Genomic DNA, 13,967 nt, shown 5'->3' with positions numbered 1-13,967 from the left:
TTTTATCATTGAATGTACTAAAATTATAAAAGAAACTTTAAATTTAATTTTTTTGTCCAAAAGCCAAATAATTTACCAGAACTCTGTACAACTAAAAGCACGAGGTGCTTGATATCTTTTTTTTTTTCTGTAGTAATAACAATATGATTTGTAATAAATTGTCTTATCAGTTATCACTAATTTTAGTATTTAGTCAATACAAAAATTTTAGGATTTAGTCATTACTAAATTTAATATATGAACTTAACAATAATGAACTTCAAATTAGTAATGGGTAGAGACATGCATTTTTCACAATTGAGATAACACAAATTATTATGCGAATTTCAGCGATTTTTCTTTAGTAAAACGAATTTTTCACTTTCTGAAAAATAAGGAGAATAATCTAACAAAAATGTGAAATCTGTGATAATGTTGTAAATGATTTTACAAAAACATAATTTTTTTGGTAAATCAGATTGTTACAGCATAGTCACTACAGCATAGTAGTCGTAGGTACATCATTTATGACTATTTATAAAAAATGTGGCAAACAAATATCACAATCGTTGCATACCCGACTAAAATCATAAACAATTTAAATACCTTTATTTAGCTCAATCCTTTTTGTATCCATCAGATTCTCACTTAAAAACTATAATTTTGAATTCTTCACATTTCCCTTGCCTCAACTGAAAGTTAAAAGGTTATGCTTTCTGTATCACCGAAGGCATGGCGCAGGCTTAATGATGGTTTTGAGTTTCGAAGAATTTTCTGTGTACAAAATAAGACATTTTCAATATGTGAAATGTTTTCAGCTTAATCAAAATACAATATTATTTAGCCTTAACATGTGTTAAGTTTTAAAAGAAAACTAGCAAGTTGGTTGAAGATATAATTATATAAACACGTCACATCTCGTTGCGCACGCGCCATCTTGTCACCTTCGATACTCTCGAATCACGTATAGGAAGTCAACTGCTAAGAAAACCAACAACTTGATTTAGTTTCGCGCACAGCTCGTACAGGCACACACCATGTATGCACGGCATCATTGATTGCTTGTTTACATTTACAAATAGTGACGAAAGTTGAATCAACGCGAAACAAAAAATATGTATTCGTAAAAAGATTGGCATTAAAGTAAATAGTCTGTAACGTTGCAAGACCCTTGCCCTCCTAGCTGAATATTATTCTTTTCAAACTATTTTTTTGCATGTAACTATTTCTTAAAAAATCTTTCTAATTATATTTTACCATTTTCATGTATTTTAGGGTTGATGTTTGCACTTGCTTTGTGTTTTGAGTGTGTACCTTGTATTTTAAGAGACGTTTTCATCATTACTATTTTTTATGTAATTATTCACAAAGAAGTCGTTCTACTAGATTTTTGGTTGTTTAGGCCTACTTTTTCAGGTTTTTCTCAATAAGTTGAATTTTGTCAAGGAATTTATATTACGATTGCTGTTCTTAATTTTAATTAACGTGTTGCATAATTCTAGAACAAGGGACTGTGTCTGGTGTGATGGATAGAAAGAGAGGCATGAGAGGCCTGTAAGTGTAAGTGAGAAAGAAACAGTAATTCCCCTCAGAGATAGATAAAGACGGGAATTCCCCCACTGCATGGGAACTGAGTGATAACTGCTGTCTCACGGTGTGGGAGATAGAACGAGAATGGGAGTCCCCGATTTTGATGTGAAATTGAAAAGAGACAGATCAAGGGAAGCCTCGAGTTATGTGTGTACAGGGTTTTTTCATGTATTGTAATTTGTTCTGTGATTGGCTTGTGATTTGTAGAGTGAATGAAGCGTGCGTGTGATTGGTCGGTGAGGTCATGTGATTTCTCCTCCCTGCGTGGAGGAGACAGTGGCAAGAGTTCACCAGTTGTCTGCCGACTGCTGTACCAGTAGGTCGCGTTCGGTGGCTTCTCGCCAAATTATGAAGTAATTTGCTAATAGATAATTTAACGTTGGTGGTCAGAGCCAGGCCGATTATTAAGTTAACCTAATTATTTTTTTATATTTAGTTTGGACATAATTAGAAATTGCGGCCACCTTCGTCGGCGTTCGACTCGTAGCAAAATTCGTTTTCGCTGGGTGCGGTCATGTTTAAGGCCGCACTAATTTCGTGTACTTGCAGTAAAAGATTACTGAAGGACGTTATTTTTCGTTAATTCACATCGCGCAAACTGTGGGCATTTTTCGACGGGCAGATGTACGTGTTGAACGAGTAAAACTGTGAAAATGATTGGATTCGTCTATGCATTATAGTTTGAAAAATAAAAAAAAAAAAATTGACGCAACATCTGTTTATTTTTGTATGTAACGAACCGTTATAAGTCTTACTTTATGTAAGGAAAATGCCAAAACCACACATTACTGCCAAGCAACGAGTTTTAGAATTTACTAGCCAGGGGCTTTATGCGAGTGATGAAAACACAGTTTTTTGTCGGTATTGCAACGTGTCCATTAGCTGGGAGAGAAGATTTCGTGTACAAAGCACGTCAGTACTGATAAAAACAAGCGTCTTGTAGAAGAAAAACAACCTGGAACTTCGAGCAAAAGGCAAGTTTCTCTTGTATCGTCTTTCGTGATGTAAAACGTAAAAAAGACACTTCTACAGAATTCATCACGGACACAACAACAGCTTTTATAAAAGCAAATATACCTTTGGAAAAGGTTGATGATCTAAACATTCGAGAATGGATGAACAAATACATTGAAGGTGCTGGAGTTCTACCACATGCCAGAACACTTCGAGAAAAACATGTTGGATCAGTAATGAATACAAGATGTGAGGAGGTAAAACATAAAATAAAGGATAAAAAAATTGACATTATGTGTGATGAAACCACAGACAGTATAGGAAAGTGTGTGTTTGTTGTTCTATTTCGTGTTTTGAGTGAAGATGATACTCCAGAATTATTTGTGTGCGGAGTCCATTTCCTCGAAGCAGCAGATGCTACAAATTGTAAGGGCAATTTTGGAGTCTTTGAAAGTTTATGAGGTCCAGTATGAAAATGTTTATTGTTTGGTGTCCGATTCTGCTCCATACATGACAAAATGTGCAAATACCTTGAAAGTTGTGATTGGTGACAGTCTGATTCACATTCAGTTTTGGGCACACAAACTCAACATAATTGGAAACATTTGGGCAAAAGAACTTAAAGTACTCAACACTGCTGTTGCGAACATCAAGCAGTTTTCATAATCACAAGAAAACGAAAGCACTTGTTCCACACTTTCCTAGAAAATAGGCATGGAAAACCATGTGCACTCTTTCCTTTGTCTTTTGTTACCAGGTAGAATGCATGGTTCAAGAGTGTTTTTTATTTGGTTGAACATTTTCATGACATTCTTGATTTTGTTAGGACAGAAGACTTACAATCAACACAAAATGCAGATGTGGAGTATTTGGCGTCACTGACTTCAAAAGACACTGAAGTAATTCACTGCCTAGCTACTTTTGTGAAAGATCATGGTAAAACCCTTGTTGATTCAATCAAGATGTTGGAAGGTGCTTCATACCCAACTGACCAAACATTATACAGGATACTAAATGACTTGAAAGAAGGTTTCGAAAAAGTTTTGCAGGGCATTTATTTTGATGGGACTGCTGAACTTCTCTCGAAAATGAGTGTAGCTACTAGTGATTCTGTAAAACTGACCTCAAGAAAACTGTGGCACTGTCTCATGACAAACTTTCTTCTATGATGACAGCTGATCCATGCAAGAGAAATTTTGACAGTATCAAATTTCTTGATCCAAAGTGTATCTTGTCAGAAGAGGTAGACCCGAACACAGTGTCAAAACTACGGCGTGTAAGGGAAATGCAAATGGCAAGTACAAAAGAACTCGTCTGTGGTTTCAGGGACTTTACAATACAACTTAAAGAAACAAGTAACCGAAAGTGGTGGATATGACATTGTCAAAGCTCTGGCCAATGTAAAATTGTCTCATCCAAGTTTTGCTAAAAAGTGTTTTGAAGCCATATGGCTTCCTTCTTCAAATGTTGATTCTGAAAGGTTTCTTTCAGATTACAGGAGTGTTTTGTCGAATAGAATAAATTTGAGCCAGGCCAATCTAGAAACCATGTCTACTATTTATTTTGAGCGGCACTAGTGTTCTTGAACAGAGCTTGGTACATATTAGAACTTAAGAAAATGTAGTGTTTGTTAACAATTTCTTTCTCTGTTTAAAGTTTACTGTGAAGTTATATAGGCTTAAGTTGTGACAAAAAGTGTTATAGGAACACAACAGGTAAGTTAAGCAATTTTAAACTCGCTAGTAGCCAAATTAATTTTCCATGCATATTTACATTTTTGTTAAAATTTTAAATTCAGTAATAATCAAAGTAAAATTTAACTTACAAATTGCTAAGCTGTTTGACTAATAGTGATATGAGTGATATATTTGGATATTATAGTATGTTTAGTGTTTGTTTATTGCCAAATCTTACATACCAGTAAATATAAGTTTTTTTAATGTAAATATATTAATTAATGAGAAAATAACTTAATTTTCACTTGAAAAATAACACCACTTTTGCTTAAAAGTAGCACCACTTTTGACAAAAAATAACACCACTTTATAGCATAAAATAAAACCACAAATTCATGTCTAGTAATGGGGTTCTTCAGGGATGCAATTCTGTAGGATTCGTGAGTGGAAATTTCTGGGAGGGAGGGGGTGGGATATTTTGCACGTGGGGTTAACCAACACGTCATATCTGGATGCAGTGCCCATATGCTGTACACTGCCCATATCTTGGCTTACATTCATGCAATAAGAAGAAAACTTTACAATATACAGAAAGTTTTCCATAAGACATAGTTTTGAAATCAAACACGTTTCACAATTACTATTTTGCAAGTGCAGGCAGGGCCCCCTTAGTGAGGATCTTCTTAATTTCATGGGGACCCGGGCCCCCCTGGGCCCTCAGGATCTACGCCCAGATATCATTTGTTTTAAATTTTACATCACTAATTTTAGGATATAGTCATTACGAAAATGAAAGAAGAGAGCACCCCACACATTTAGTTATACAGAGTTGTGGTGCATTATTTGGCTGTTAAACAAAAATACTAAAATTTTAATTTTCTTTTGTAATTTTTAGTTCATTCAATGATAAAAGCGAGGTTATTTAGGTTTTTTTTTTAAACTATAAGTTTATTTATGAATGACACCAAAATCTCCATTTTGAAAAACAAAATTGTCCTAGAAATAAAGTCTTGTTCCTAAGTATAAGGTATCGGAACAGCCTTACTAAATGGTTGCAGACCCCATGGTTTTAGATTCAGACTAGTATATGATCAATGCTTTGAAGGATAGAATCATTGGGTTACTGGAAAATGTTGGTAACTAACAGAAAAAGTTACAGGTATAGTACTGGCAAGAGTGAGACAATAGGTATTTTGTTTTGTTCTCTTGCACGTTCTGACTTCTTATGGACATCAACACAGTTCTCTTTACCTTGGTTATTTGTTACAAAACACCAAATTTCAGAAAATGGATTTATGAACTATTCCCAATAATCCAATATTTTTATCATATACTTATTTTGTTCAGATTTTCATTTTAATATGCATATGTGTTGAATTAGTAAATCTCAGTATGGTAGTTTACAGAGGGGTTAAAAATTGTAAGTAATAACAAGAAAAACTTGTCACATGTGTTGAACTTATTCTAAACTTTTAAAGTTCTTTTTTACATGTACACACGTGGAATTGAGAGGTAAAAATAAGTATTAGTATTTTTGTTCGACCAGGCTTGCATTAGCAAACTTCTAGTGGAGTGGGGGTGTGGCCCGTTCCCCAAGGACGACTACGTGCACGAGATCTGCCGCTGCGGCGCGGCCGAGTTGCATTCTGTCGCAGCGTTTGTCGGTACGTGTCAGTGTCGGGATGTATGGTAGGAAGTGTGCTTTCCTGAAGCAGTAAAGTACAGTCAAACCTCGATAATAACAAACCTGAAGGTTCCTTAATTTTGTCACTTTGCAATAATGAGGTTTATACTAACCAAACTGTGTACTACAAAATTTAATCACAATTTTTATACAATTACTTAATCAAATTCAAATAATGTTAAAAATATTTTTCTTATTTAGTACAAGCAAAAACTACCTAAAATGTAGAATATGCTCCAAGGAAACTTGTACACAGTTTTATACAGCGCCAAGCATTGCTAGTGATGCTTGTACATCCATTACATACTGATTATCTATATTGACTAATAATGCCTTCTGTTCTCATTCCAGTTATTCAGAACTACTAATATTGCACGTACATACATTGTTGTGCGGAATCCAGATTTTGCAGAGAAATCCGGTAAAATATCTTTCTGAAAAAGTCTGGCGGGAAAATACTTTTTTTGGTATCCTGAATTGTGTTAATTGAAACCACACTAAGAAAACCCCAAATAATCCCGATTTGACCACTTATAAAAACTTTGTGAAGTCTTTGTGTACCAAGTCTTAACCCTTAAATTGGCAAGGAAAAAAATGTTATGAAAAAAAATTTTTTGCTACTTTAATGGATGAACACTATCATCAGGTGATGTTAAAAAATAATAGAAAAAATATTGATCTTCAGGAGTAATTGGATTTTAGTTGTATCTGTCAAGATACATTGCCAGTTTGCTAACAATTTAAGTTTTTGAAGGGCTGTATCCACAAAGAAACAATGCCAACTTGCTGGAAACATTATCAGCATACATAACAGGTAACAACTTGCAGGACGTAATTTATTACTGAAGTGTATATGTTACCTGATGTAGAAAAATTCAGAAAAAAAAACAAAGAAACACAATACTATTACTATTTTTATGCAGGTACAACTTTTTTTGACACAATAATGTCTCATCCATATTTTTCAAATCACCTTATTCTATGAACCATTCATGTTGTACAAATAAAATATGTTGTGATATTTTACACATGTCAGATTCATTATCCTGAAACTACTGTTTATGCAATTCTCAAAAATGTCACATCCATTCAAGTACTAAGTAATGTACCTGCAACGAAACCATATCACTTCTTGTCTTGAAAACTGTTCATAATTTAATAGTCTGAAAAATGTCATCCATCCAAAGCACAAATGTTGTAAAGTTTTATAGAGATAAAAAAACTCACTTTTTAAAAATGAAATTCCAGAAAGCAGTTACGATGTTCGACAAAACATAGTCTCTGATTGCACTTATGACAAATAACACTTGTCTGGCCTTTCATGCAAAGTTTGCACCTCCCTTTACTTGTGAACACAGGAAAGTGACCAACCATGTCATATCTGATGTCTTCTCCTGGTCGTATAGTAACAGGTTTACGAATTTTTTTAGGCTGCTGTTCTCCTAACTCTTGACTGCTTGGTCGTCCTCGCCTAAGTTTCCCATGAAGTTGTAATCCATCAGCTACTCGTAGTCGAAACTGTTTCAGGGTGAGATCTGAAGGAGTGTTCTTTAGTGTGCATTCTCTTCCATATAGTAACCACGCATTATTTACACAGATGTCTAAAATTTGGGAGAAGATTCCCATGTACCATCGACGTGTTTTTATCCCAGTCCTGTATAGAGCTACTAGCATATCTGATAAGTCTACGCCACCCATATGTGTGTTTAGTGTTTTATGATTTCAGAACAACATACATCTACTCTCTTCTTCTCTGCTTTGCTGTACCGCTTGATTGTGGTTACAGGCTCAGATGCCACATATGAACTTGCCAAGACTACTGCCCTGTTGTCTTACCATTTGATAATAGCAATTTTCTTGTCATCTTCTACTTTCTGATCATACGAACCACGGCCAGATTTAGCAAGCTGTTTATCAGCTTTCAGTGGGTACCCCCGTAAACGGTTTGCCCGCAAAGTACCCAAACTAAATATGCCATACTCATCTCTGAGCCACAGAATCAGTTCAAGTGAGCAGAAAAAGTTATCAAAGTAAACTATTTGACACTGTGGATTTCGAATTGATTTGTACAATGCTACAACCACTTTCCCACTCATTCCAAGTTGTTCTTCCTCTGTGGTAAATGAATACCCACGGAATGTATCCTCCCCACCATACATCAAAAAATCATATACAATTCCTGAAACACCTGACCGAACAAACATCTTGTAACCCCATTTCTTGGGCTTGTTTTTTACGTATTGTCGTCAGGAGCCAGCTTTGGTACCCTTGTAGGGTATCATCATTTCGTCTATGGAGTGCCTCTTCTCACTTTCCAGTCTGATACAGTTCTGACGAATAATTTCCAAGACAGGCTGCACTTTATAGAAACTATCGTCGTTCATTTCTTCATTGTTTGCGAAATACAGGTATCGTCTTAGAGCCTGAAATTGTTTCAGGGGCATCACACTTGATACATGTTCAAAGCTCATAGCTTCAGACCAGTAGTCTGTGTATGCAGGCATGTCCACAATACCCATTCTTAGCAATATTGCTAAGAAATCTTTAATTTCATTGTGAGTTGTGTTGACACTTTTGCCGGTGACTTGTGTAGAATATGAATTGGTATTTTCTACTATAGTAGTTATCAAATCATCACTGAAGAAAGACAAAAAATAGTGCACTGGTGTCTGAACATTTACTGTAATTGTGAAGTTGTTGACTGGGACACTTTCTTCTGTACCAACTGCATGTTACAACTGAAAATTCAGAGAAATCATATTTGAGAGAAATTGGCATTGTGTCTAGTAAGATACATATGTAAGAAAATTCAAATTTGTGAGTACTTGGCATTGTATCTTAGAGGATACACATGCCAAAAATCTATTCTTTTAGGGGTATTGGCAGTGTATCTTTTGAGATACATAAAAATTTTACAGTCGTATAAAACCATTGGCACAATTATTCTAATTCGTAATACCAGATAACGAACTCATAATCATTACAAAAACCAATTTTGTGCATATAAACATGCAACAATTTTTTTTCATAACAAAACAGCTAGATTTCTTACCTTATTTTCACTAACAACAAAGCTCCTAGCGGCCATGTTGACACTGCAGGCTTTTCAAGTTACAGTAACACTCGCTAGATGGCAGCACTAATCAGAAACCACACTACACACATAATGGCACACAACAGTGCATAAAGGAAGACGAAGGAAGCCATCTTGTAGGAACATGATTTTTTTCATTTGAGGTGTATCTTACAGGATACACTGTCAATTTAAGGGTTAACTTATTGGAATGTAAACGTAAACAATACGGTACTGTGTCGCTATACGGTTGTTCTCCTTCTTGTTCTACTTTATTACTATGGGAAGGAGAGGGGTGGCAGTTGTCCACTCCTGTCCCCTCCTCTGACAATCTCTCAAATCACTGCACTACTGTTCTTTTCAGTTCCTTGTCCTATAAAATTAACACATTACGATCATGCAGGGTGGCCACATATTTTTGAAAATGAAATTCCCTGCATTTTCCCTGTTTTCCAGAAAATTCTAAGTTTTTTCCCTGAAGGAGATAATTGTGCTACAAGTTAAATTTCATTTAAAAAAATTACATATTATGCAATGGTGTAATCATTAACGTAATTAAAACTTATTATGACTGATTAAATATCCTAAATAATAATAAACTAAATTTTTATCAAATATGTTCTTACCTATTATCAGATCTGCAACCACAATATTCTAGTAATTAAAAACAAAGTTTATGGATGGAAAAGTATGAGTTACTTGTTTACAGCCTATCTTAAGTAAGTTAAATAATGCTTGTTGAAAAACATGTCCACAAAACTTTCATGGGAAATTGAATAAACATACACTCTAAAATAAGTGTCCTACTTTAAAAAAAGACATCCTGACAAACAAACTTTTAAAGCAAAACTGAAAACATGAGGCATAAAACATATTTTTTTTAAACATTGAAATTAAATAAGAAATGTTGAATGAGATGGAACACTGAATAAATGATGACTAATAAAAGGCACTTTGGGAGTTCGGCGCACAAACTAGTGTCTTATTTTGAAATTGCTTTTTTCTCCTCTTCAATAAGAGCAGACTGTTTCATGGCATCTTCCATCAATTTTCTCCGCTTTCTTCTAACTCTCTAACAAGGGAAACTGACCTGCTCTTCTCTACTTCTGCATGATGTAGAGCTTCTTTTTTTTCTTTTGCATCTTGAGGGCGTCTGAGTATCGCAAACGAGCACAGCGATATGACTTTACCAGATCTTTTGTTAAGGTAATATTTTGAATGCCTCCTAGTGCTGAAACTCCATCATAAACTTGTCTCTGTGACACTATTGAAGATTCATGTAGGTTTTCCACTAAGCATTCTTTGTTAATAGAGAATCCTCTCTCAACACTAGAGTTCCCATGAGACAAACAGAAAACCATCTTCAAAAAGTTGACTAATGCCTGATAGTCTCCATTCTCTGGAATATGGCTTAGCCACAACTCAGCAAGAGAAGTGCTTTCAGATGAAAAAGTTTTCATTTTCTCACAAAATTCTGATGATTTACACACACTTTTGAATTGCCTGTCAACATTATCAGCAACTGTTCCTGACAACCATTTACTTTCAACAAGCAGTTTTAATGTTGTGGAAAGACGAGCATCACAGACTTTAGGAATAACAGCAACAGACGGATCCAGACATGAAATTCCCTTTGCCAAAGAATATTTCAAGGGTGACCTAATCATTATCTTCTGACAAAGAACCTGAAAACATTTCATGCAGTCATCCTTAAAAAGCAGTAATTCTTTCTCTGTTGAACCTTTTACCTTCTGCAAAGCACTTCTTGTAGCATACCCAACATCTACATACTTTGGATTAACCAAACTTTCTTTATCATTGAGTGGAACATCTTTGATGGATTTAGATTTCTCCAAAACATGCTTTACCACAAACCTCAACATGAACTTTTCCAACAAGTTACTTAAAGACTCGTAAAGGAGGGGAGCAAGTGGAGCATCAGACTAGAATTTCTGCAAAAATGGCTCCATTTCCAAAGCTATAGCTTGAAAAAAAACTAACTTTGGAATCAGAAATTTGTCCCCAATAGTTTTTGAAACAACACAAAAACTCTGGCAAGATGAAACACGTTTCATTGCTGTAGCCTTCTCCACAAACACTTTCAAATGAGGAACCATTAAAACAGCACGTTCTGCAACACCAGAATTTTCCAGCCATCGTATGGCACAAAAATTTTTTGGAAAATTTGAAGACCCTGAAAATTGAACATAATCTGCTCTTCTTGCTGGAACATTCTTAAATAAATTATACAGAGCACGTAGGAACTCTACAATTTTCCAGTCTGTGGCTTTTATGGCAGCTTTGAAGGCACAATGCAATGTGTGTAAGCCACAACTACCTATGTCAAGGAAAGATGGATCATTTTCACTTGTAACTATTTCTTCTTTCAAATCCCGGAGGAACTTAAAATTTACATGAGGTCCATCCATGGATATCTGTAGTATTTTTTTCATGTCGACTTCTGAAAGTGCTTCCACAAAAGCCTTGACTAGATCACTTGCTGAAGAATGTTCTAAAAAAGCAGATCCAAAATAATGGGTGCGCAAATTGTTTTCACTCCAAAACCTAACCGTTATGTCCATTTGACCTTTTTGAGCAACTTTATTAAGACTCTCATCAAAACCGACAACACAGTATTTACATTCCTTCAACTTCCGAATCAACTCTTTATGAAAATGTGGGGCAAGACCATGCACTATTGAGTATGCCAATTTTGTTCTTTGTAGCTGCATTTTGCAAGCAATTTGAGAGTCTGGAAACATTATAGGGAAAAGATTAAGACTGCTAGCAGCATTTCGCATTGAGTTGTGAGATAATATCATATTGAGACACCAAATAATTTCTGCATGTACAACAGAATCATTCAATAAAAAATGGCTTATATTTTTGGATGTAGTTTCTTGAGAATGAATATCAGGTTTTGAATCTTGTGAAGAAGTGCCAGCAACTACTTTTTCTGAATTAACATTAGTCATTTCAGAATCTGTCCCAGGTAAGTCTTTTGGTTTAAGAAACACTCCCATCAGCAGCGATCTCTTCTTAGCATTAACAAATTTAATGTGTTTTTTACTAGTCATGTGGCTAGTAACTGCTCTCTTGCCCATGTTACTCAAGCTGAACACATTCTGGCAAAAACTACACCTTGCTGCATACTGATTGTGTACAACTGGCCTCAACCATTCTGAAAAATCTTCATTCTGCAGCCATGTTTCTTTAAATGCAGATTTAGTATATTTTGAGTGTGACATCTTGGCTCTAAAAAAAGAAAAATTATAATTAATTTCCTATTACTCTCAAAAATCCTAAAAGTACTATACTTAATGCAATGTAAGTCTAACTTGCCTAACCTTTAAAGAAAATTAAAAATGTTTAAACATAACTGAATACCGGCGGCCACACAGTTTGACGCAATTTTTTCCCCAGTGTTATTGTGAAGAAAAAAAACACTCGTGCGGCACTCTTAACCTACTCTACCAAGACGCACTGTGATATAATTATGTGCTATTTAGATTTCAGCTTGACTTACTACCTATATGAAAATTTTTAACTAGGAACGCTTTGTAATTGTTGAATAAACTGACAAGTTGTAAAATTGACAAACAAAACAAAAGCTTACCTTATCAATGTTTCCACAAAACATTCAAATTTTCACACAAACGCATCAACCACAACATAACTAGGCCTTTAATACATTACGGCCCGCGCTCCCGCCATTTAATCCAGGTTATGCACCCGTATTTTCACATACGATGGACTACAAATTACCGTCAAAATGGTTATAGTTTCAATTCACCACAAAATACACTTCAGAATTTGTGAAAAATTGCTGTTCAATGGTTTTGTCGCGGGGGGGGGGGTCGATCGGTGGGTTTTACGGTGGATTGTTAGAGGGCGCCACCACGTGGTACGGCACGTGGACCCGGTGAGACTCCTAACTCAGGGCGTGACGTCGCCCATGTGAGACGTGATATTCCCCCTTGAAAACATCTAGCACTAATTCCTGCCCGCTCTCAGCGTCGGGCAAGCTTTTCCCTACGAAGTGGGCTCTCAGGCGTCCCACACGCCGTCACTCTCCGCGTGGTCACACAGATAGAAAATAAAAGAATAATACATTAAATTCGCACGTCTGATTTATTCCGCTAATTCCGCTCACACACGTACACGGTTGAAACAGTACAAAAATACCCGCGGCACGAATCGGTCAATAGGTGATGCGCCACCACGTGGTCACACACTGAATTACGTTGTACAAGATAAAAGACCGAGACTGGTCGTAAATTAATTAATAAAACAGTCCCCCGACCGAGAGCTGCTCTGAGGACTAAAAGAAAGCGATTGAGATGAAATTAAAGTTAACAGAATTACTTAACAGAGAATACAAGCGGTGAGGTCCCCGGAGTGCTGACACGTCTGCTCTCGGTCGTTGATGGCGGAAGACTCGGGTGAGATCATGGCTCGCTCGACTGACATGGCGTCCTACCGCCGAAACAATTGCCGTTAAAAGATATTAGCGAATTCGTGCCATGGGAAACTAAATTAACATGACAAGAAAGCATTGAAAATTATGTAACAATTTTTGAATGAATTGAAAAGATTGTACAAATTATAGTTATTAAGATTTAAATTTAATTATTGTCTGGCTTCGGGTTTCCTCGGGAATGTCCGGAAACGCTATGATATTTTAATACATTATTTAAAAATAAAAGTACACAAAACCCTCCCGGCCGATCTGCCGTCACGTTGCACTTAGGAAATATAAAAACAAACAACACAATTATATATACTTATGTTTTTAGGGGTGCGGCGCACTGCATCTAAGCGCCCTCTTGCCGGGCGAGCACACACGCATGCACACGTACGCACGGGTAGGCGGGAGGTTTGAATGGAGGGTGGATGGTGTTGGGCGGTGGCATATCGGACTTAAGAGGGGCCGTAGGCCCGGACGATGTCAGTTTATTACGCAAAACAAACAACAACCACTAAGCAAATAAACCATGCACAATCCGGTCAT

At 36.1% G+C, this 13,967-nt stretch overlaps 1 protein-coding gene across 3 annotated transcripts in view; it reads left to right on the top strand.

The window, feature by feature from the left end:
• The window catches only part of LOC134546145 (NEDD8-activating enzyme E1 regulatory subunit), a 59,319-nt gene that overhangs the window by 32,449 nt on the left and 12,903 nt on the right, over positions 1-13,967 (top strand). Inside the window, exon 9 of one of the 3 annotated variants that reach the window (XM_063388697.1) lies at positions 5,746-5,863. The exons of the other annotated variants lie outside the window; for them this stretch is intronic. Coding sequence (XP_063244767.1) covers positions 5,746-5,863 — 118 coding nt within the window. The remainder of the gene's footprint in view (positions 1-5,745; positions 5,864-13,967) is intronic. 3 annotated transcript variants of the gene reach the window in all.

Source organism: Bacillus rossius, chromosome 1, assembly GCF_032445375.1.
Source record: "Bacillus rossius redtenbacheri isolate Brsri chromosome 1, Brsri_v3, whole genome shotgun sequence".
Taxonomy (NCBI): domain Eukaryota; kingdom Metazoa; phylum Arthropoda; class Insecta; order Phasmatodea; family Bacillidae; genus Bacillus; species Bacillus rossius.
This window is presented reverse-complemented; position numbering and strand designations above follow the sequence as displayed.